The sequence below is a fragment of the Silene latifolia genome, chromosome 3 (genome assembly GCF_048544455.1).
Source record: "Silene latifolia isolate original U9 population chromosome 3, ASM4854445v1, whole genome shotgun sequence".
Classification (NCBI taxonomy): Eukaryota; Viridiplantae; Streptophyta; class Magnoliopsida; order Caryophyllales; family Caryophyllaceae; genus Silene; species Silene latifolia.
This window is the reverse complement of record NC_133528.1, coordinates 58,697,237-58,720,850: the sequence shown is the minus strand read 5'-3', so window position 1 is coordinate 58,720,850 and position 23,614 is coordinate 58,697,237. Positions and strand designations below refer to the sequence as shown.

Here is a 23,614-nt window from a genome sequence, read left to right as displayed (position 1 = left end):
ATTTAAGCCCTTAGTAAACCCTAATTTGTGTACCTAATCCCCTCTATAAATACCCCATTAGTCTAATTAGATTAATGATGTTCATCTTATCAATCTTTAGTGTAGTTTATATAATTCTAATCTCTTCTTAATCTTGTAATCAACTTCTAATCAAATATTAATACAAATCTCATTTCCTTAATCTCTCTTTTGTTCATCTTTTATTTTGGGTAGTTGAAGATTATTTGGGTTTATTGGGAGATTGACAACCTTCCATCAATCATCAAGTACTTCTTTTATTAATTGCATTATTATTTGGAATCATCATTAGGTATAACTCTCTTAATCCCTTTTTAATTATTGTTAATCATCTTCATTTATTCATCATGTTTTGCTTTGTTAATATGATTGACAACCTTGTTAACATGTTAAACTTGATAATGAGTGAGTAGTTTTCTTAACTAGGGTTAATGAGTAATTAGGGGAAACCAACATGGAGGATGATTCATGCTTAATTTAATATGATTTCATAATTTATTTGCTTGCTTGTTGTGATCTCAACTTATGCACATGTTATGTTTAATGAAATGCGAGCCTATGAATCCTTGCATTTTTTACCCATCACTTACCTTTTCAATGAGACTTGTAAGACATAAACCAACTCGAGTCTCATTAGACCATGCATATTGTTGAGTAGGGAGGATTAAGTCGACTTGTAGGTGTTGTACAATCTAATCAATTCGGCTCCGGGACCCAAACCTTCCTAGGATTGTAAGAAATAAGCCAACTCGATCCTATCACAACAATAATTGCTTGCTTATAATTTGAGGATATGTTTGTATGATCAATTCCCATGAATCCCCTATGACCCCATGACACCCTAGTGCTTTTAATCAATTATTTACATCCCATTTTAGTCATCTTGCTTGTTTACTTTAATTGTTATTTAGTTTAGTGAACTTCTTATCTCAACCCGAATTGTGACACCCCTAGACGCCGCTACTTGCAATCGAAAATCCTACATCAATACCCGTCCCTTGGGATCCGACCTTTACTTGCCTCTTTACTAATAGTAGAGTTATTTGTGAAGTTATAAATATTGTTTTGGTCTAGGTGCTCCTAACGACAAGTAACCGAAATCTAAGCTCCAAGTGAGTCCGACCAAAAATGGCGCCGTTGCCGGGGACGGTGTTAACTTGATTTGATTTTCTTTGATTGTTATTAGTTGTCTCTTTCTTTGCCTTGGGGAAGTAAAGCTCCCCAAGGTTTGTTCTAATTGTTTTCAAGTTGTTCGATATTTTGCAAGATGGATATTATAGATTGTTTTGTTGAGGACCACTTGAGTATACCTTTCTTCAAAGACCCCATGCAAGCATTGGAAGCCTTGGAAGCAAGCGAGGCCAAAAATATGCATTGGGAGTTAGAGGTAGATCTTTTTGAGGCCGCTCTAGGTAACAAAGAACTTACTCATGAGCAATCCGAATTAGTACATAACATCCTTGTGGAAGCATATCAACCTATAGAACAAGAGCAAGCAATCATAGAAGACATCTTACAAGCCGAAGGGCAAGAAGAATTTGTCATGGAATTTGAGTATGACGAGATTGATGAGCTTGAAGAACAAATTGAACATGCCATGAGAATGGAGTGTCTAATGGAAATGGAGCAAGTTCTCAATGAACCTTCAAGGGAGGAGAGAAAGATACAAGTCCCAACTTTAAAACCCCTTCCCCCAAATTTGAAATATGCTTACCTTGATGAATCTAAGACCAAACCTGTGATTGTTAATGACAAACTTGATGAAAACCAATTGGGAAAATTGCTTGATGTGTTGAAACAACATGAAAAGGCTATAGGTTATAGTCTAGATGACCTTAAGGGGATAAGTCCCAACTTTTGTATTCATAGAATTCATCTAGAGGAGGACCATAGACCTACCATTCAATCTCAAAGGAGATTAAACCCCCACATGCAAGAAGTTGTTAATGGAGAGGTTATGAAATTACTTGATGCGGGAATCATATATCCCATATCGGACTCTTTGTGGGTTAGCCCCGTTCAAGTGGTACCTAAGAAAGGAGGTACCACGGTGGTGACAAATGAAAAGAATGAGCTAATACCCACAAGGAAGATCACCGATTGGCGTATGTGTATTGACTATCGAAAATTGAATTCCGCAACAAGAAAGGATCATTTCCCCTACCATTCATTGACCAAATGCTTGAGAGGCTAGCCTCTAACAAGTTCTTTTGCTACCTTGACGGGTATTCGGGATTCTTTCAAATCCCTGTACACCCCGATGACCAACACAAGACCACCTTCACATGTCCTTATGGCACTTTTGCATATAGGAGGATGCCCTTTGGCTTGTGTAATGCCCCTGCCACTTTTTAAAGATGCATGATGAGTGTCTTCTCCGATTACCTAGAGACCATAATGGAAGTTTTTATGGATGATTTTAGCATTTATGGAAAAGACTTTGACTCATGTTTGCATAATCTTTCTCTTGTATTGCAAAAATGTGAAGACGTTAGTCTTGTTTTAAATTGGGAAAAGTGTCACTTCATGGTCAATGAAGGAATTGTTTTGGGTCATTTAATCTCGGAAAAGGGCATTGAGGTCGATAAAAGTAAGGTTGAGGTGATAGAGAAACACCCACCTCCCGTGAATGTTAGAGGGGTGAGAAGTTTTCGAGGTCACGCGGGTTTCTATCGCCGTTTCATAAAAGATTTCTCAAAAATTGCGAAACCCCTCACTCAACTCTTATTTAAAGATGCCCAATTCCATTTCACTGATGAGTGTGTTAAAGCCTTTAATAGAATTAAAGAAGCGCTAATCTCGGCACCGATCATTCAACCTCCAAATTGGGAACTACCGATCGAGATTATGTGTGATGCTAGTAACTACGTCGTTGGAGCGGTTCTAGGCCAACGGGTAGGGAGAGCTCTACATGCCATCTAATATATAAGGAATACTCTAGATTATTCCCAAGTGAACTATGATACCACCGAGAAAGAGCTTCTTGCCATTGTCTATGCTTTGGACAAATTCCGTTCCTACTTACTTGGATCCAAAGTGATTGTCTTTTCGGATCACCGTGCTCTCCGACATCTCTTAATAAAGAAAGAGGCAAAACCAAGGTTGTTGAGATGGATTTTTCTTCTTCAAGAATTTGACTTAGAAATAAGAGACAAGAAAGGAGCCGAGAATGTAGTAGCGGATCACTTGTCAAGGATCCGGTTTCATGATGAAGAAGGAGAAGCACCAATCAATGACTCCTTCCCCGATGATATCTTGATGGCTATTCAAACACAACTTGAGAGACATATCACCCCATCGTTTTCCGATTATCCCAACTATATTGTTGGAAGAGTACTCCCTCCAAACTTAAACTACAACCAAAGAAAGAGGTTCTTATTCGAAGTAAAGAGGTACTTTTGGGATGACCCAAATCTTTACAAGGAGTGTAGTGATGGGCTCTACCGGAGGTGCATCCCTCAATGGGAAATTCAAGGAGTCTTGGAAGGATTCCACTCATCACCTTACGGTGGACACCATGGAGCAAGGAGAACCATTGCAAAAATTCTTCAATCGGGCTTCTATTGGCCTACGATGTTCCAAGATACAAGGGAATTCATCCTTCATTGTGATGCTTGTCAAAGGACGGGGAATATCTCTTGGAGAAATGAAATGCCACAAAGGGGCATACAAGAGGTAGATATCTTCGACGTTTGGGGTATTGACTACCAAGGGCCGTTCGTGACATCCAAGGGAAACAAATATATCCTTGTGGCCGTAGACTACGTCTCAAAGTGGGTGGAGGCAATTTCCACCCCAACCGATGATGCAAAAACGGTCACTAAGCTCTTCAAGAAGATAATCTTCCCAAGATTCGGAGTCCCTAGAGCAATCATAAGTGATGGAGGAACGCATTTTCATGAAAAGAAGTTTGCATCCCTTTTGACCAAATAAGGTGTTCAACATAGAACCGGCTTAGGATACCATCCTCAAACAAGCGGTTAAGTTGAAGTTTCAAATAGAGAGATCAAACAAATTCTTGAGAAATTTGTAAACAAGACTCGTAAATATTGGAGCATGAAGCTTGATGACGCTCTTTGGGCTTATAGGACGGCCTATAAGACTCCCATAGGAGCCTCTCCTTACAAACTTGTATATGGGAAGGCATGCCACTTGCCAATCGAGTTAGAGTACAAAGCTTTTTGGGCAATCAAAGCTCTTAACCTTGACCTCAAATTAAGTGGTCAAAGGAGGATGATACAAATTCAAGAGTTGGAAGAATTTCGACTATAATCTTATGAGAATGCCAAGATCTACAAGGAACGGACAAAGTTGCTCCATGATAAGAGAATCAAGCAAAAATCCTTGCACAAGGGAGATAAAGTCCTTCTATTCAATTCCCTATATCGACTCTTTCCCGGGAAGTTGAACTCTAGATGGATGGGTCCTTATGTGATCACCGAGGTAGGAAAGTATGGAGACTTTGAGATCAAAGCGGAAGACGGAAGCAAATTCAAGGTCAATGGCCAAAGATTGAAGCCATATTATGAGGGAGCATTTATTGGAGAGGTCGAGGTCACCTACCTCGGGCCTCCTCATCCTTGAAGAAATCATCAAAGGGAGAGTTTGGTGGAGTCCTCCCTAAACCACCACTTGTAAATATACTAACCCTCCTAACTTGTATTTTTAACTTTATTGCATCCTTTTATCATAAACGTGATTCTTTCCATGAGAGTAAGTGAGGGAGGGTCACTAATCTTTTTGATGGATGAAGGAACTAGTTTTCAAGTATGGGGAAGCTTTTTTTCGAAGTAAAGGAAAAGCGAGGGAAATCCGCTCGTCCCGAGGGAAAGACGACTGTCCAACCAAGAATCCGAGGGGCCAACAGAGAATCCGCTCGTCCAAAAAGAGCTGACAAGCAGATATTTTATCCTGATCCAGAATCCGAGCGTCTCTGGAGCCAATCCGCTCGTCTTTCTCCAGACACCCATCGCATCAACGATCCGCTCGTCTTTTTGCTGCAAGATTTTGGGAGTTTTCCCTGTAACGAAATCCGAGCGTCTCTTAGACAATACGCTCGTCCAACTTGAGCAAAGACGCTCGTCCCGACTTCGATCCGCTCGTCCTGGCTGTTTTAAATTTTGGAAAAACTCGCTGTAAGAGAATCCGAGCGTCTTCCCAAGAATCCGCTCGTCCCAAAAAGAAGGAATCCGAGCGTCCTAAGGTCGAATCCGCCTGTCTCCCTGCAACCTTTATTTCCGGTTTTCGCGATTTTATTTCTCCCCCACCACACAATTTGTGACACCTCAACCTTCCTTCCACTTATATTATAAACCCCCTCTCTTATGACTCCAAAACATATCCCAATCACTCATTCACTCCACAAAAACAAAACCCCCCAATTTCTATGGTTTCAAGAAGGTTCAAAAGCAAAGAGCTAATCCACAAAGAGCATCTCCATATTTCAACAAATCAAACTCCAAATCTACAATCAAATAATGGGACCAAGAGGATATTCATTTAGGGAAAGAAGAAGGCCAAGAGTGAGAGGAAGCTCATCTACTTCTCACATCAACACTCTAAGGAGGGAACATGGAGATTGTGGATCTCACCAAGCTTGACGATTTTTCCAACATTGAATTTGTGAACGATGTTCAAAGGCTTGTCTTTCACCGACTACTTGGTAAGAATATCCTTCCTACCAAATTTCTATGCCATAAAACATTAAGAAAGCTTGGAATATACCATCAAACGGAAGCCCTTTTTGAGTTATTTGGTCTTTCTACCTTGTTCCACTTACATGAGCAAACCTACCGAGCTCTAGTTCTTGAGTTCTTAAGTTTCCTAAAGATCACAACTTTGAACAAAACAATTTGCATAGAGTTTAGATTGGAGAATGTGACAAGGATGATGACTCTTGTTGAGTTTGCAAATGTACTCGGTTTGGATGTTTCGCCTACCCGAACATCAAGACCTAAGAAGTATAGTATGGCACCATTGTGGAGAGCCATGACCGGTCGAGACTTTTTGTATATCAAGGAATGCTTGACATTTCACATCCAAAACCCTATTATAAGGCTCACTTACCGGTTCTTATCCGGAACTATTCTTGCACGCCGAGACCCGGTAATTGTGAATGAGCCCGATCTTGTATTCATGGAGTCATATCTTGAAATCCAAGGAAGAGGTGGATATCATTTTAATGCACCTCTTGTACTACTTGAGAAGTGGGCTAAGTTTAGAAATGGGGATGACGATGGGATGAAGCATATCGTCAATGTAGGACTCATTACAAGGCTCGCGAAGCACTTCAATCCAAGGTTCAATGAAAACAATGAGTACGCTCCACTCCCCGGGAATACAAGAATAAATGAGGAACTACTTCTTGTGCAACATCATTGGATAACACACGAAGGTGTTGAAAAGAGGATTAAATGGATAACAAAGGGAAGTAACCTTATCTACTTGCCAATGAATGGTTTACCGAAAATTTCACCAAGGAGGGGTCCTCTATCCCCAATCCCGTCATACCTCATCTCCACAAACCCGAACCAAGCAAATCAAGCACCACCACAAACCCAACAACAACAAAACGAGCCACAACAACAAAATGAAAAGATCAAGATACCTCCCTACCTTTTTCAATACCAACCATACAATCACCCTAACCCCTTCATCCTCCTCCGAGACGATTTTATGACGGGAATTCTCCAAGACATGCATTTCCGTCAATATGAAGCCGCCGTGGATAGCTACTATGCTCTATGCCCACAATTCCACCATTTGGTTCAACAAGGGAAGGTTAGCAAGGAGGGAATGTTTCCCTCTTGGGCCCAAATGGACATTCTCTTCCCAAACTCGGAAAGAGCAAATGAAGGAGCAAATGGGCAAGAAGGTGAAGGGAGCGATAAATCTTGTGGTGGATATATGGTGGAGCTCAATAGTGAAGAAGATGAGTTCATGGACTTCAATGCAAGTGATGCATCCAAAGAAGCTTGGGATAGTGACTTAGAGGGAGATAATGGCGATCTCTAGAGATCTCTTCATAGCTAGATGGAGCGGGCATGAGGCACCCATCAAAGCTTAAGTGAAGTTTCTTTATCCTCTCTCTTTTTATGTTTCATGAAAAGAATTTGATGTTTTGATAATTTCTACCATATTTGTCTTATGTTTGAGAAGTCCTGACAACATGGAGGACTAACACCTTTGCTTCATTAAGGTGTTCATTTTTATTGTTCCCACCTTATAAAATCCAAAATGACAATCTTTAGTTTCATGCATTGCATTCCATGTGCATGAACTACCCCGAAATTCAAGACGTTAGAAATAATGTCTATTTTGGTTTGGGGAAGTCCATGCATATGCATTGGGAGCTAATTTAAATTATGCTCTCCGCCATAACAAAAACACATGCATCATGTAGGGTAGCTTAGTATAGTTTGCATTTAGTTTAGAAATCATGCATATTCATTGCATAATTTCCTATCGTATTGGCCATTGAGGACAATGCCCATACTAGTGTGGGGATGAGAAATTCTAACTTGACTTTTATTCAAAATCCAAAAAAATCAAAAATTTCGAAAAATCCTAAAAATTGAAAAATTGAAAAAATCAGAAAACATGTTTATTCCTTTTTAGTGTAGTCTTGTATATATTGTTGTATATATTGTGTTTGTCCATCTTTGTTCACATTGATCGACTACGCCACATCCTAGACATGAGGATATTGAAGACCGCATGGTATGATCTTTCCAATCTCGTTTTTCCTCTTTATGTTAATGACTATGTGGCTTTATTTTGATTGATGCGGTAAAAACAATGTGAATTTAGGATTGCATTTAGTTTATATGGCATATTAGTTGGTAGAAGCATATGCATTAGGATGTATAAATATTAGTTGCATCATGACACGTAGTTTGCATGTTAGAAAAATTTTGTGAAACCGTCTACTTGGGAAGCTTGATGAGTGTATATAGGCCCTAGTAGATGCTTTTTCTTCTTAAGACTTTGTTTGTTAGAATACTTGTAAAACACCCTAGGATGTGTCATGCTAGTATCCTTTGACCCATGGATTAAGGCCTAGTCAAGAGTACCTTGTGGTGTGATAACTCCTTGGCTACCGTTTATTCCAAGGTGACCCTTGAAACCATGAAACCATCATTCATCCATGTTCCACCATACATTTTGTCATCAAAGGGAATGGGCACAAAAATTGTTCCAAATTTGAGTTCAAGAAATGAAATGAAAAGAAATTGAAAAAGTTTGCAATTGCATCAAAAGAAAAGAGGAGTAACAAAAATGAAAACTCCTATGCTTCAAATATAAGGCACCCTCGTTACTAATTGGGGTGACTTTGAAAATGTTCAAAAGAAAATGCAAAAAGTGGAAAAATCGTCAAGTATTGAATTGCCAAACATCAAAGAAATGGCAAGAAATTGTTCTCAAATGTTATATGCCACAAGAAATTGGGGGGAAAAACAAACAACAAAAGCAAACTCTCACATGAAACTCAAATACTATTGATCCTTTTATCCATCGTATCCACTTTTGTGCATGGTAGAGAGGGGACGACCCTTCTTCTTGTCTAGGCAAGGAGGGGAATTCCACGATCCTCCAGTGTTTCTAACACCATAGGGAGTCTATTCTTGACAAAAGCATTTAACGATTGAGGACAAAGGTACCCTAGCTTGACACAACTTGGAGGTGATTTATTGGTATCCTTCTAGGCTTATTAGTTTGAAGAAATCGTATCTATGAAGGAGTGTGCATGCTTCCCCTCTAGATAATTTCCGCCACTTAGATGAGGAAAGTGGCTATTCTTATGTAGATGCATCCATTACTTGTTTTTGTGTGCTTTAGTGCTTGGATGTGTCGTCATTTTGGCAAGACCTACCTTGTCTTGCAAGAAGGCATCCTACCTCATGGTTGTCTTGTTGTGAGTTGAAGGGGCGGAGTGAGACCCGCTAATTGTCTCATATCGGCAATGCTAGTAGGATAGTTTAAATAACGGTCCTAGTCTTTGTCACCTCTTTACTCGGGACGAGAAAAGTTTGGTTTGGAGATATTTGATGTGACCATTATTTGAGCATATTTAGTCCCCGAATTAGCCTCGTTCCTATGCTTTTTAGTGCATATTTGGGTCATTTACTATCTTTAGTCCTTTGTTTTGCATATTCTTTGAGGTTTTGTTTCCTTGGTAGGAGAGGAGTGCAAACCTTGCATTTTCATGGCAAAATAGAGCTAAATTGATCGAATCTAATGACCAAGCATCAAAGAGAAGACAAGACTAGAAGGCCTTTGTACATATTATAGTAGATGGGCAATGATGAAGAAATACTTGCATCCCCGATAAAATCCCGAAGGATTGTTGGGAGAAGAGAAGAAGAAAAGAAGAAAAGGATGGCTGGGACAAGATCCACTCATCCAACCAGGCAGGACGCTCGTCCAAAACTGCTAGAATCCGCTCGTCCAGCCCCCCAGGATGCCCGTCCAGAAGCCTCCCAGGACGCTCGTCCAAGCTACCCAGACGCTCGTCCAGCCACCTGAGAATCCGCTCGTCCCGACCCTTGGACGCTCGGATTGTGTTACAGACTCACACGTCCTCTTCTTGCTCCATGAAAGATGCGCATATTTTTGAAAGACCGGCTAAAAGGAGACCCGCATCTTTTCTGAGAGGAGCGATTCCTCAAGAACTTAATCGTCATTTAAGCCCTTAGTAAACCCTAATTTGTGTACCTAATCCCCACTATAAATACCCCATTAGTCTAATTAGATTAATGATGTTCATCTTATAAATCTTTAGTGTAGTTTATATCATTCTAATCTCTTCTTAATCTTGTAATCAACTTCTAATCAAATATTAATACAAATCTCATTTCCTTAATCTCTCTTTTGTTCATCTTTTATTTTGGGTAGTTGAAGATTATTTGGGTTTATTGGGAGATTGACAACCTTCTATCAACCATCAAGTACTTATTTTATTAATTGCATTATTATTTGGAATCATCATTAGGTATAACTCTCTTAATCCCTTTTAATTATTTTTAATCATCTTCATTTATTCATCATGTTTTGCTTTGTTAATATGATTGACAACCTTGTTAACATGTTAAACTTGATAATGAGTGAGTAGTTTCCTTAACTAGGGTTAATGGGTAATTAGGGGAAACCAACATGGGGGATGATTCATGCTTAATTTAATATGATTTCATAATTTATTTGCTTGCTTGTTGTGATCTCAACTTATGCACATGTTATGTTTGATGAAATGCGAGCCTATGAATCCTTGCATTTTTTACCCATCACTTACCTTTTCAATGAGACTTGTAAGACATAAACCAACTCGAGTCTCATTAGACCATGCATATAGTTGAGTAGGGAGGATTAAGTCGACTTGTAGGTGTTGTACAATCTAATCGATTCGGCTCCGGGACCCAAACCTTCCTAGGATTGTAAGATATAAACCAACTCGATCCTATCACAACAATAATTGCTTGCTTATAATTTGAGGATATGTTTGTATGATCAATTCCCATGAATCCCCTATGACCCCATGACACCCTAGTGCTTTTAATCAATTATTTATATCTCATTTTAGTCATCTTTCTTGTTTACTTTAATTGTTATTTAGTTTAGTGATCTTATCTCAACCCAAATTGTGACACCCCTAGACACCGCTACTTGCAATCGAAAATCCTACATCAATACCCGTCCCTTGGGATCCGACCTTTACTTGCCTCTTTACTAATAGTAGAGTTGTTTGTGAAGTTATAAATATTGTTTTGGTCTAGGTGCTCCTAACGACAAGTAACCGACATCTAAGCTCCAAGTGAGTCTGACCAAAAATGGCGCCGTTGCCGGGGATGGTGTTAACTTGATTTGATTTTCTTTGATTGTTATTAGTTGTGTCTTTCTTTGCCTTGGGGAAGTAAAGCTCCCCAAGCTTTGTTCTAATTGTTTTCAAGTTGTTCGATATTTTGCAAGATGGATATTATAGATTGTTTTGTTGAGGACCACTTGAGTATACCTTTCTTCAAAGACCCCATGCAAGCATTGGAAGCAAGCGAGGCCAAAAATATGCATTGGGAGTTAGAGGTAGATCTTTTTGAGGCCGCTCTAGGTAACAAAGAACTTACTCATGAGCAATCCGAATTAGTACATAACATCCTTGTGGAAGCATATCAACCTATAGAACAAGAGCAAGCAATCATAGAAGACATCTTACAAGCCGAAGGGCAAGAAGAATTTGTCATGGAATTTGAGTATGACGAGATTGATGAGCTTGAAGAACAAATTGAACATGCCATGAGAATGGAGTGTCTAATGGAAATAGAGCAAGTTCTCAATGAACCTTCAAGGGAGGAGAGTGAGGTACAAGTCCCAACTTTAAAACCCCTTCCCCCAAATTTGAAATATGCTTAACTTGATTAATCTAAGACCAAACCCGTGATTGTTAATGACAAACTTGATGAAAACAAATTGGGAAAATTGCTTGATGTGTTGAAACAACATGAAAAGGCTATAGGTTATAGTCTTGATGACCTTAAGGGGATAAGTCCCAACTTTTGTATGCAGAGAATTCATCTAGAGGAGGACTATAGACCTACCATTCAATCTTAAAGGAGATTAAACTGCCACATGCAAGAAGTTGTTAAAGGAGAGGTTATGAAATTACTTGATGCGGGAATCATATATCCCATATCGGACTCTTTGTGGGTTAGCCCCGTTCAAGTGGTACCTAATAAAGGAGGTACCACGGTGGTGACAATTGAAAAGAATGAGCTAATACCCACAAGGAAGATCACCGGTTGGCGTATGTGTATTTACTATCGAAAATTGAATTCCGCAACAAGAAAGGATCATTTCCCCTACCATTCATTGACCAAATGCTTGAGAGGCTAGCCTCTAACAAGTTCTTTTGCTACCTTGATGGGTATTCGAGATTCTTTCAAATCCCTATACACCCCGATGACCAACACAAGACCACCGTCACATGTCCTTATGGCACTTTTGCATATAGGAGGATGCCTTTTGGCTTGTGTAATGCCCCTGCCACTTTTCAAAGATGCATGATGAGTGTCTTCTCCGATTACCTAGAGACCATAATGGAAGTTTTTATGGATGATTTTAGCGTTTATGGAAAAGACTTTGACTCATGTTTGCATAATCTTTCTCTTGTATTGCAAAAATGTGAAGACGTTAGTCTTGTTTTAAATTGGGAAAAGTGTCACTTCATGGTCAATGAAGGAATTGTTTTGGGTCATTTAATCTCAGAAAAGGGTATCGAGGTTGATAAAGCTAAGGTTGAGGTTATAGAGAAACCCCCACCTCCCGTGAATGTTAGAGGGGTGAGAAGTTTTCTCGGTCACGCGGGTTTCTATTGCCGTTTCATAAAAGATTTCTCAAAAATCGCGAAACCCCTCACTCAACTCTTACTTAAAGATGCCCAATTCCATTTCACTGATGAGTGTGCTGAAGCCTTTAATAGAATTAAAGAAGCGTTAATCTCGGCATCGATCATTCAACCTCCAAATTGGGAACTACCGTTCGAGATTATGTGTGATGCTAGTAACTACGTCGTTGGAGCGGTTCTAGGCCAACGGGTAGATAGAGCTCTACATGCCATCTACTGTATAAGCAAGACTCTAGATTCTTCCCAAGTTAACTATGATACCACCGAGAAAGAGCTTCTTGCCATTGTCTATGCTTTGGACAAATTCCGTTCCTACTTACGTGGATCCAAAGTGATTGTCTTATTGGATCACCGTGCTCTCCGACATCTCTTAATAAAGAAAGAAGCAAAACCAAGGTTGTTGAGTTGGATTTTGCTTCTTCACGAATTCGACTTAGAAATAAGAGACAAGAAAGGAGCCGAGAATGTAGTAGCGGATCACTTGTCAAGGATCCGGTTTCATGATGAAGAATGAGAAACACCAATCAATGACTCCTTCCCCGATGATATCTTGATGGCTATTCAAACACAACTTGAGAGACATATCACCCCATGGTTTGCCGATTATGCCAACTATATTGTTGGAAGAGTACTTCCTCCAAACTTTAACTACAACCAAAGAAAGAGGTTCTTATTCGAAGTATAGAGGTACTTTTGGGATGACCCAAATCTTTACAAGGAGTGTAGTTATGGGCTCTACCGGAGGTGCATCTCTCAATGGGAAATTCAAGGAGTCTTGGAAGGATGCCACTCATCACCTTACGGTGGACACCATGGAGCAAGGAGAGCCATTGCAAAAATTCTTCAATCGGGCTTCTATTGGCCTACGATGTTCCAAGATACAAGGGAATTCATCCTTCATTGTGATGCTTGTCAAAGGACGGGGAATATCTCTTGGAGAAATGAAATGCCACAAAGGGGCATACTAGAGGTAGAGATCTTCGACGTTTGGGGGATCGACTACCAAGGGCCGTTCGTGACATCCAAGGGAAACAAATATATCCTTGTCGCCATAGACTACGTCTCAAAGTGGGTGGAGGCAATTGCCACCCCAACCGATGATGCAAAAACGGTCACTAAGCTCTTCAAGAAGATAATCTTCCCAAGATTCGGAGTCCCTAGAGCAATCATAAGTGATGGAGGAACGCATTTTCATGAAAAGAAGCTTGCATCACTTTTGACCAAATATGGTGTTTAACATAGAACCGGCTTAGGATACCATCCTCAAACAAGCGGTCAAGTTGAATTTTCAAATAGAGAGATAAAGCAAATTCTTGAGAAAGTTGTAAACAAGACTCGTAAAGATTGGAGCATGGAGCAAAAACATACGACTAAAAAAGAGAGGATGAGAGAGAAACTAGAGATAGAAAATTCTCTAAAATTCTGAGTTAGCTTCCTTATCAAGCAATGGCTCGATCAAAGAAAGTTACCAAAAATCCTCAAATCTCTGCTACGAAAAACAATCAAAAATCAAAAAAACATGTTGATCTTACTTTTAATACACAGAATAAGGGTAAGTCTCATCATCGACAGCTCTAATTTTCATCGCAGGAATTTGATTCTGATCTCGAAGCCATTTTAGAGAAGGATGAAGAATCTGAACAGGAGGAACTGGCGTCTTCTCCGGTCACCACGCCGCTGGTCACAATTACCAAGGAAGACGTGGCTGGTGAGATTTCGTTCTGGTCCACTTCTGTGTATTGCTACGTGCTTGGTGCTAACCCTCCCAGTAATGTCCTCACTGGTTTTGCGAAGAGGGTTTGGCAAGCACAGGGTATTGATAAGATTTCTTTCCTTCCTAACGGGATTTTCCTGGTTAGATTCAAAACAAAAGAGCAACAACAATTCGTTTTGAATAATGGACATTTGATGTTTGATAATAAACCTGTAATAGTAAATGAATGGACCCCTGAAACTGAACTCATTAAACATGATGTTCAGAAAATTCCCATCTGGATGAAATTGTTTGGGTTGGATGTGAAGTATTGGGGGCAGGAGAGTCTTAAGAAGTTGTCTGGGGTTGTGGGTAAATTCATCAAGTGTGATGATGCTACTTTTCACAAAAATTTTCTGGGTTTTGCTCGGATTATGATTGAAGTAGCGATTGACCAACAGTTCCCTACTAAGATACAATTTGTTGATGAACATGGTAAAGTTCAATCCCTTAAGGTTGTATATGATTGGATCCCACTAACTTGTACTAGCTGTAAGGGGATGGGACATCTTACTGAAAAGTGCAGGAAGGGTACTGAACCAGTAGTGGGGAAGAAGGTTTGGAGACCAAAAAAGGCACCTGCTAAACCTGGTCCTGGTCCTCAACCTAAACCTGCTCCAAAAGTGCAGAGAGCTGTTGTTCAACAAACTGGGGTTCCTGCAGTGACTGTGGTAGCAAAGACACCTGCACCAGTGATTGCTTTGACCCCAGTCCTGGTTCAGCAGACACCTAATGTGGGGAGTTCTATGCCTAGACGGTTTATGGCCAAGCTCATGAGAACTGAGACTGGTGAAAAGAGGAGGTTTACTCATGGAGGATTGTCTTTCATGGAGTCTCTAACTCATTCTCTCCAGCACTCTAGACTGGGCATAGGGACTGGTCCATTTGAAAGAGGGGAAGGTAGTAAGATAGGAGGTGATAATGGGTAGTTGTGGTATGTGGAATATTAGAGGTATGAATAATCCTAATAAACAGAAGGAAATAAGGAGATTCTTGCTCCATAATAATGTAGGGTTTTTTGGTTTGTTAGAGACAAAAGTTAAAGTTAAAAATTGGGAAAATGTTCGAATAAATATTTGTGATGACTGGTCTATATGCTCTAATACTAGTCTTCATAAAGGTGGTAGGATTTGGTTAATTTGGAATCCCAACTATTTTGAGGTGGATGTGTGTGATATCACTGTTCAGTGCATTCATACCAAAGTTAGGGATAAAATTCGAAAGAATAGCTTCTGGTTCACTGTTGTCTATGGCTTGAATCAGGCAGCTGATAGGGAGGATCTTTGGAGTAGGCTGAGGTGTTATCAGAGGGTTATTCATGATCCTTGGCTAGTAGGGGGGACTTCAATGCTGTCCTTGCTAGGAATGAGAGGATTGGGGGTGCTCCTGTTACTAATGCTGAACTACAACCCTTGCTCCAGGTAGTCCAGGACTGTCAGTTGGATGACCTTAGTGCAAGGGGGGCCTTCTATACTTGGTCAAATAAGCATGAGGATGGAGAGAAAATCTATAGCAGAATTGATAGAGTGTTGATTAATGATGATTGGGCTATTATGTTTTCTGACAGCTATGTTCACTTCTTGCCTGAGGGAATGTTTGATCATTGCCCTTGCCTTATTAATTTTGATGGTTCTGTTCAAAGAAAGGGAGCACCATTTAAGTACTTTAACATGTGGTCCATGGCACCAGATTATCCTGATATTGTGAAGAAGGGGTGGAATTTGGTTTGTCATGGTACTGCTATGTTTAAGGTAGTCACTAAATTGAAGGGACTTAAATATCAGTTGAAAAAATTGGACAAGGATCAGTTTGGGGATATTGTTAACCTCAGACATGTTGCTGAGTTGTCATTAAAACAAGCTCAGGAAATGTTGGTAGGGGACCCCTTGAATGAGGATCTTTGCAAGATTGAACGAATTTGTGCTAAAGAGGTTGAGGAACTTAGGAAGGAAAGAGATCAATTCCTGAGTCAGAAAGCAAAGTGTGACTGGTTGAAGCATGGTGATGATAATACTTCTTACTTCCATGCCTGCATTAGAAGGAGGAGGGCAAAAAATAGAGTGTTCCAAGTTGCAGATGTAAATAATGTCCTGTGCTCAACTACTGAGAGTATTCAGGCTGCTTTCATTCATTACTATCAGCAATTGTTGGGGACTGAAAAATATGTTAAACCTATTAATAGGAAAGTAATCAAGTATGGGAAGTGTGTAACTGAGGCCCACTGTCTCATGTTGTCAGCTCCTATAACTACTGAGGAAGTAAAGGTGGCTATGTTTGATATTCCAGGGACCAAGGCACCTGGTCCTGATGGTTATAGTAGCCAGTTTTTTTAAAGATAACTGGCATATTGTTGAAGCTGATGTTGTTGCTGCAGTACAAGGAGCCATTCATTCAGGAAAGCTCCTCAAACAGTGCAATGCCACTACCATTACACTTATTCCTAAAGTGCCACTTCCTGAAACAGTCTTATAGTTCAGGCCCATTGCCTGCTGTAATACTATTTATAAGTGTTTGTCAAAGGTGCTGTGTAATAGAATTGGTAAGGTCCTGCCTGATATCATTAGTCCTAGTCAAGGGGCTTTTATAAAAGGAAGGGATATTGTTGGGAACATTCTCATATGTCAGGATTTAATCAAGCTTTATAAAAGGAAAAGTTGTTCTCCTAGGGTGTTAATGAAGGTGGATCTTCAGAAAGCTTATGACTCAGTGGCTTGGTCTTTTGTCCTGGAGATGATTCAAGCTACTGGGTTTCTTGAATCGTTCACCAAGATCATTATGCAGTGCATCACAACCCCCACCTATTCTCTTTCTCTCAATGGTGAAACATTTGGGTTCTTTAAAGGCAGGAGAGGGCTCAGGCAAAGAGACGCTTTGTCTCCTCTTCTTTTTACCTTATGTTTGGATTATTTGAGCAGGGTCCTAGGTGTGGTGCATCAACATCATAAATTTAAATTCCATCCCCTTTGTAACAGGATCCATTTGTCCCATTTATGCTTTGCTGATGACCTGATTTTGTTTTGTAGAGGTGATAGGGGGTCTGTTGGCCTTATGTTGGCTGCTTTTGATCATTTCTCTACAGCATCAGGTCTGGAAATGAATAATGGGAAGTCTAATTTTTACTATAATGGGATTGATGAGAGTTTGGTCTCGAAATTGAGAAGCGACTGTATGAAGAAGGGGCGACTCCTTTTAAGTATCTTGGTGTGAATGTGTCTCCCAAGAGGCTCTCTGTTCTTGATTGTGAGTGCTTGGTAGATAAAATTGTGGACAAAATTAGAAGCTTAGGGTCTCGAAAACTCTCATATGCTGGTAGGGTTGTTCTGATCAAATCTGTGCTTAGCTCTTTACATTGCTATTGGGCAAGGATTTTCATCCTACCTAAAACTGTCATAAGCAAGATTGAAGCAGTTTGCAGATCTTTCCTTTGGTATGGCTCTAATTATAAGGAAAGTCCTGCCTTAGTTTCTTGGGCTACCATTTGTCAACCTAGGAAACAAGGGGGACTGGGTTTTAAGGATCTCCATGCTTGGAATGTTGCTGCTATTGCTAAATATGTCTGGTGGATTGCAATGAAGGCTGATCACCTCTGGGTTCGTTGGGTTCATGCTGTCTATATCAAAACTGAAACATGGAAGGACTATGAACCAGGGACTGGCAGCAGCTGGGCTTGGAGAAAGATTTGCCAAGTCAAGAATATTTATAAATCTAAGTTATTCACTGATCCCACTGTAGAGCAGTACAGTTTAAAGGAGGGGTATCACTGGCTTAAACCAGTTGGAGATAAGGTCCAGTGGTATCCTTGGATGCTCAATAGGATGATTATTCCTCGACATGTGTTCATGTGCTGGTTAGTAGCACAGAATAGGCTTCTAACACAAGACAGGTTGCTCAAAATGAATATAATTCAGAACAATTGCTGCTATCTATGTGGAGAGACGATGGAATGTCATGAACATCTGTTTTTCCAGTGTAGATATAGCAGACTTTGTTTGGAGCTCACAGGCTGCTGGAGCTTAGTGGACTTACCAGAGAAGAATTGCATTGAATGGTGGATACGCTGGAGGCAGCAGTCTATATGGTTCAAGCAGGCAGTGGCTATGATTCTTGCCTCACTACTTGCCCATATTTGGTTTGCTCGTAACAAATGCAGATTTGAGGGGTGTCTATCACATCCTCAGGTGGTTGTCAATAGCATTAAACGTGAAGTGAAGTGGAGAATTAATCAGTATGAGGTACCATGTAGGAATGGCAGGGTTAGGAATTGGGTGAACTACATAAGTAGTCATTAGCTATTTGTGTAGTGAGATGCATTCTGTATTGAAATAATTTGTGTTGTAAGGGACTTTTTTATGATTTTAATGACAAGCTTACATTTTCACAAAAAAAAAAAAAAAAGATTGGAGCATGAAGCTTGATGATGCTCTTTAGGCTTATAGGACGGCCTATAAGACTCCCATAGGAGCCTCACCTTACAAACTTGTCTATGGGAAGGCATGCCACTTGCCAATCGAGTTAGAGTACAAAGCTTTTTGGGCAATCAAAGCTCTTAACCTTGACCTCACATTAAGTGGTAAAAGGAGGATGATACAAATTCAAGAGTTGGAAGAATTCCGACTACAATCATATGAGAATGCCAAGATCTACAAGGAAAGGACAAAGTTGCTCCATGATAAGATAATCAAGCAAAAAGCCTTGCACAAGGGAGATAAAGTCCTTCTATTCAATTCCCGATATCGACTCTTTCCCGGAAAGTTGAACTCTAGATGGATGGGTCCTTATGTGATCACCGAGGTAGGAAAGTATGGAGACTTTGAGATCAAAGCGGAAGATGGAAGCAAATTCAAGGTCAATGGCTAAAGATTGAAGCCATATTATGAGGGAGCATTTATTGGAGAGGTCGAGGTCACCTACCTCGGGCGTCCTCATCCTTGAAGAAATCATCAAAGGGAGAGTTTGGTGGAGTCCTCCCTAAACAACCACTTGTAAATATACTAACCCTCCTAACTTGTATTTTTCACTTTATTGCATCCTTTTATCATAAACATGATTCTTTCTATGAGAGTAAATGAGGGAGGGTCACTAATCTTTTTGATGGATGAAGGAACTAGTTTTCAAGTATGGGGAAGCTTTTTATTGAAGTAAAGGAAAAGCGAGGGAAATCTGCTTGTCTCGAGGGAAAGACGACTGTCCAACCAAGAATCCGAGCGGCCAACAGAGAATCCGCTCGTCCAAAAAGAGCTGACAAGCAGATTTTTTATCCTGATACAGAATCCGAGCGTCTTTGGAGCCAATCCGCTCGTCTTTCTCCAGACGCCCGTCGCATCAACGATCCGCTCGTCTTTTTGATGCAAGATTTTGGGATTTTTCCCTGTAACGAAATCCGACCGTCTCTTAGACAATACGCTCGTCCAACTTCAGCAAAGACGCTCGTCCCGACTTCGATCCGCTCGTCCTGGCTATTTAAAATTTTGGAAAAACTCGCTGTAAGAGAATTCGAGCGTCTTCCCAAGAATCCGATCGTCCCAAAATGAAGGAATCCGAGCGTCCCAAGGTCGAATCCGCCCGTCTCCCTGCAACCTTTATTTCCTGTTTTCGCGATTTTATTTCTCCCCCACCACACAATTTGTGATACCTCAACCTTTCTTCCACTTATATTATAAACTCCCTCTCTTATGACTCCAAAACATATCCCAAGCACTCATTCACTCCACAAAAATAAAAACCCTCTATTTCTAGGGTTTTAAGAAGGTTCAAAAGCAAAGATCTAATCCACAAAGAGCATCTCCATATTTCAACAAATCAAACTCCAAATCTACAATCGAAGAATGGGACCAAGAGGATCTTCATTTAGGTAAAGAAGAAGTCCAAGAGTGAGAGGAAGCTCATGTACTTCTCACATCAACACTCTAAGGAGGGAGCATGAAGAGATTGTGGATCTCACCAAGCTTGACGATTTTTCCAACATTGAATTTGTGAACGATGTTCAAAGGCTTGTCTTTCACCGACTACTTGGTAAGAATATCCTTCCTACCAAATTTATATGCCATAAAACATTAAGAAAGCTTGGAATATACCATCAAACGGAAGCCCTTTTTGAGTTATTTGGTCTTTATACCTTGTTTCACTTACATGAGCAAACCTACCGACCTCTTGTTCTTGAGTTCTTAAGTTTCCTAAAGATCACCACTTTGAACAAAACAATTTTCATAGAGTTTAGATTGGAGAATCTGACAAGGATGATGACTCTTGTTGAGTTTGCAAATGTACTCGGTTTGGATGTTTCGCCTACCCGAACATCAAGACCTAAGAAGTATAGTGTGACACCATTGTGGAGAGCCATGAACGGTCGAGACTTTTTGTATATCAAGGAATGCTTGGCATTTCACATCCAAAACCCTATTATAAGGCTCACTTACCAGTTCTTATCCGGAACTATTCTTGCACGCCGAGACCCGGCAATTGTGAATGAGCTCGATCTTGTATTCATGGAGTCATATCTTGAAATCCAAGGATGAGGTGGATATCATTTTAATGCACCTATTGTACTACTTGAGAAGTGGGCTAAGTTTAGAAATGGGGATGACGATGGGATGAAGCATATCGTCAATGTAGGACTCATTATAAGGCTCGCGAAGCACTTCAATCCAAGGTTCAATGAAAACAATGAGTATGCTCCACTCTCGGGGAATACAAGAATCAATGAGGAACAACTTCTTGTGCAACATCATTGGATAACACACGAAGGTGTTAAAAAGAGGATCAAATGGATAACAAAGGGAAGTAACCTTATCTACTTGCCAATGAATGGTTTACCGAAAATTTCACCAAGGATGGGTCCTCTATCCCCAATCCCGTCATACCTCATCTCCACAAACCCGAACCAAGCAAATCAAGCACCACCACAAACCCAACAACAACAAAACGAGCCACAACAACAAAATGAAAAGATCAAGATACCTCCCTACCCTTTTCAATACAAACTATACAATCACCCTAACCCCTTTATCCTCCCCCGAGACGATTTTATGACGGGAATTCTCCAAGACATGCATTTCCGTCAATATGAAGCCGCCGTGGATAGCTACTATGCTCTATACCCACAATTCCATCATTTGGTTCAACAAGGGAAGGTTAGCAAGGAGGGAATGTTTCCCTCTTGGGCCCAAATGGACATTCTCTTCCCAAACTCGGAGAGATAAAATGAAGGAGCAAATGGGCAAGAAGGCGAAGGGAGCGATAAATCTTGTGGTGGAGATACGGTGGAGCTCAATAGTGAAGAAGATGAGTTCATGGACTTCAATGCAAGTGATGCATCCAAAGAGGCATGGGATAGTGACTTAGAGGGAGATAATGGCGATCTCTAGAGATCTCTTCATAGCTATATGGAGCGGGCATGAGGCACCCATCAAAGCTTAAGTGAAGTTTCCTTATCCTCTCTCTTTTTAATTTTCATGAAAAAATTTGATGTTTTGATAATTTCTACCATATTTGTATTATGTTTGAGAAGTCCTGGCAACATGGAGGACTAACACCTTGGCTTCATTAAGGTGTTCATTTTTATTGTTCCCAACTTGTAAAATCCAAAATGATAATCTTTAGTTTCATGCATTGCATTCCATGTGCATGAACTACCCCGAAATTCAAGACGTTAGAAATAATGTCTATTTTGGTTTGGGGAAGTCCATGCATATGCATTGGGAGCTAATTTAAATTATGCTCTCCGCCATAACAAAAACACATGCATCATGTAGTGTAGCTTAGTATAGTTTGCATTTAGTTTAGAAATCATGCATATTCATTGCATAATTTCCTATCGTATTGGCCATTGAGGACAATGCCCATACTAGTGTGGGGATAGGAAATTCTAACTTTACTTTTATTCAAAATCCAAAAAAATCAAAAATTTCGAAAAATCCAAAAAATTGAGAAATTGAAAAAATCAAAAAACATGTTCATTCCTTTTTAGTGTAGTCTTGTATATATTGTTGTATATATTGTGTTTGTCCATCCTTGTTCACATTGATCGACTACGCCACATCCGAGACATGAGTATATTGAAGACCACATGGTATGATCTTTCCAATCTCCTTTTTCCTCTTTATGTTAATGACTATGTGGCTTTATTTTGATTGATGCGGTAAAAACAATGTGAATTTAGGATTGCATTTAGTTTATATGGCATATTAGTTGGTAGAAGCATATGCATTAGGATGTATAAATGTTAGTTGCATCATAGCACGTAGTTTGCATGTTAGAAAAATTTTGTGAAACCGTCTACTTGGGAAGCTTGACGAGTGTATATAGGCCCTAGTAGATGCTTTTTCTTCTTAAGACTTTGTTTGTTAGAATACTTGTAAAACACCCTAGGATGTGTCATGCTAGTATCCTTTGACCCATGGATTAAGGCCTAGTCAAGAGTACCTTGTGGTGTGATAACTCCTTGGCTACCGTTTATTCCAAGGTGACCCTTGAAACCATACAACCATCATTCATCCATGTTCCACCATACATTTTGTCATCAAAGGGAATGGGCATAAAAATTGTTCAAAATTTGAGTTCAAGAAATGAAATGAAAAGAAATTGAAAAAGTTTGCAATTGCATCAAAAGAAAAGAGGAGTAACAAAAATGAAAACTCCTATGCTTCAAATATAAGGCACCCTCGTTACCAATTGAGGTGACTTTGAAAATGTTCAAAAGAAAATGCAAAAAGTGGAAAAATCGTCAAGTATTGAATTGCCAAACATCAAAAAAATGGCAAGAAATTGTTCTCAAATGTTATATGCCACAAGAAATTGGGGGGAAAAACAAACAACAAAAGCAAACTCTCACATGAAACTCAAATACTTTTGATCCTTTTATCCATCGTATCCACTTTTGTGCATGGTAGAGAGGGGACGACCCTTCTTCTTGTTTAGGCAAGGAGGGGAATTCCGTGATCCTCCAGTGTTTCTAACACCATAGGGAGTCTATTCTTGACAAAAGCATTTAACGATTGAGGACAAAGGTACCCAAGCTTGACACAACTTGGAGGTGATTTATTGGTATCCTTCTATGCTTATTAGTTTGAAGAAATCGTATCTATAAGGGAGTGTGTATGCTTCCCCTCTATATAATTTCCGCCACTTAGATGAGGAAAGTGGCTATTGTTTTGTAGATGCATCCATTACTTGTTTTTGTGTGCTTTAATGCTTGGATGTGTCGTCATTTTGGCAAAACCCACCTTGTCTTGCAAGAAGGCATCCTACCTCATGGTTGTCTTGTTGTGAGTTGAAGGGGCGGAGTGAGACCCGCTAATTGTGTCATATCGGCAATGCTAGTAGGATAGTTTAAATAACGGTCCTAGTCTTTGTCACCTCTTTACTCGGGACGAGCAAGGTTCGGTTTGGGGATATTTGATGTGACCATTATTTGAGCATATTTAGTCCCCGAATTAGCCTCATTCCTATGTTTT

The 23,614-nt window shown here is 40.0% G+C and overlaps 1 protein-coding gene across 1 annotated transcript; it reads left to right on the top strand.

The window, feature by feature from the left end:
- Positions 1-5,985: 5,985 nt before the first annotated feature.
- On the top strand, positions 5,986-18,451 carry LOC141649113 (uncharacterized). Its single transcript, XM_074457811.1, has 8 exons — positions 5,986-6,276; positions 14,000-15,077; positions 15,193-15,473; positions 15,584-16,472; positions 16,537-16,625; positions 16,683-17,020; positions 17,186-17,328; positions 17,418-18,451. Exons 1-8 carry the CDS (start codon positions 5,986-5,988, stop codon positions 18,449-18,451), a joined length of 4,143 nt encoding a protein of 1,380 aa, XP_074313912.1.
- Positions 18,452-23,614: the final 5,163 nt, after the last annotated feature.

Bases quoted from the DNA above. Each gene is read 5' to 3' on its own strand.
- LOC141649113 (XM_074457811.1), top strand. From the start codon at position 5,986: ATGGCACCATTGTGGAGAGCCATGACCGGTCGAGACTTTTTGTATATC. The intron at 16,473-16,536 runs GTTATAGTAGCC...TTGTTGCTGCAG, and splicing joins CAAGGCACCTGGTCCTGATG to TACAAGGAGCCATTCATTCA. The intron at 16,626-16,682 runs GTCTTATAGTTC...TGTTTGTCAAAG, and splicing joins AAGTGCCACTTCCTGAAACA to GTGCTGTGTAATAGAATTGG.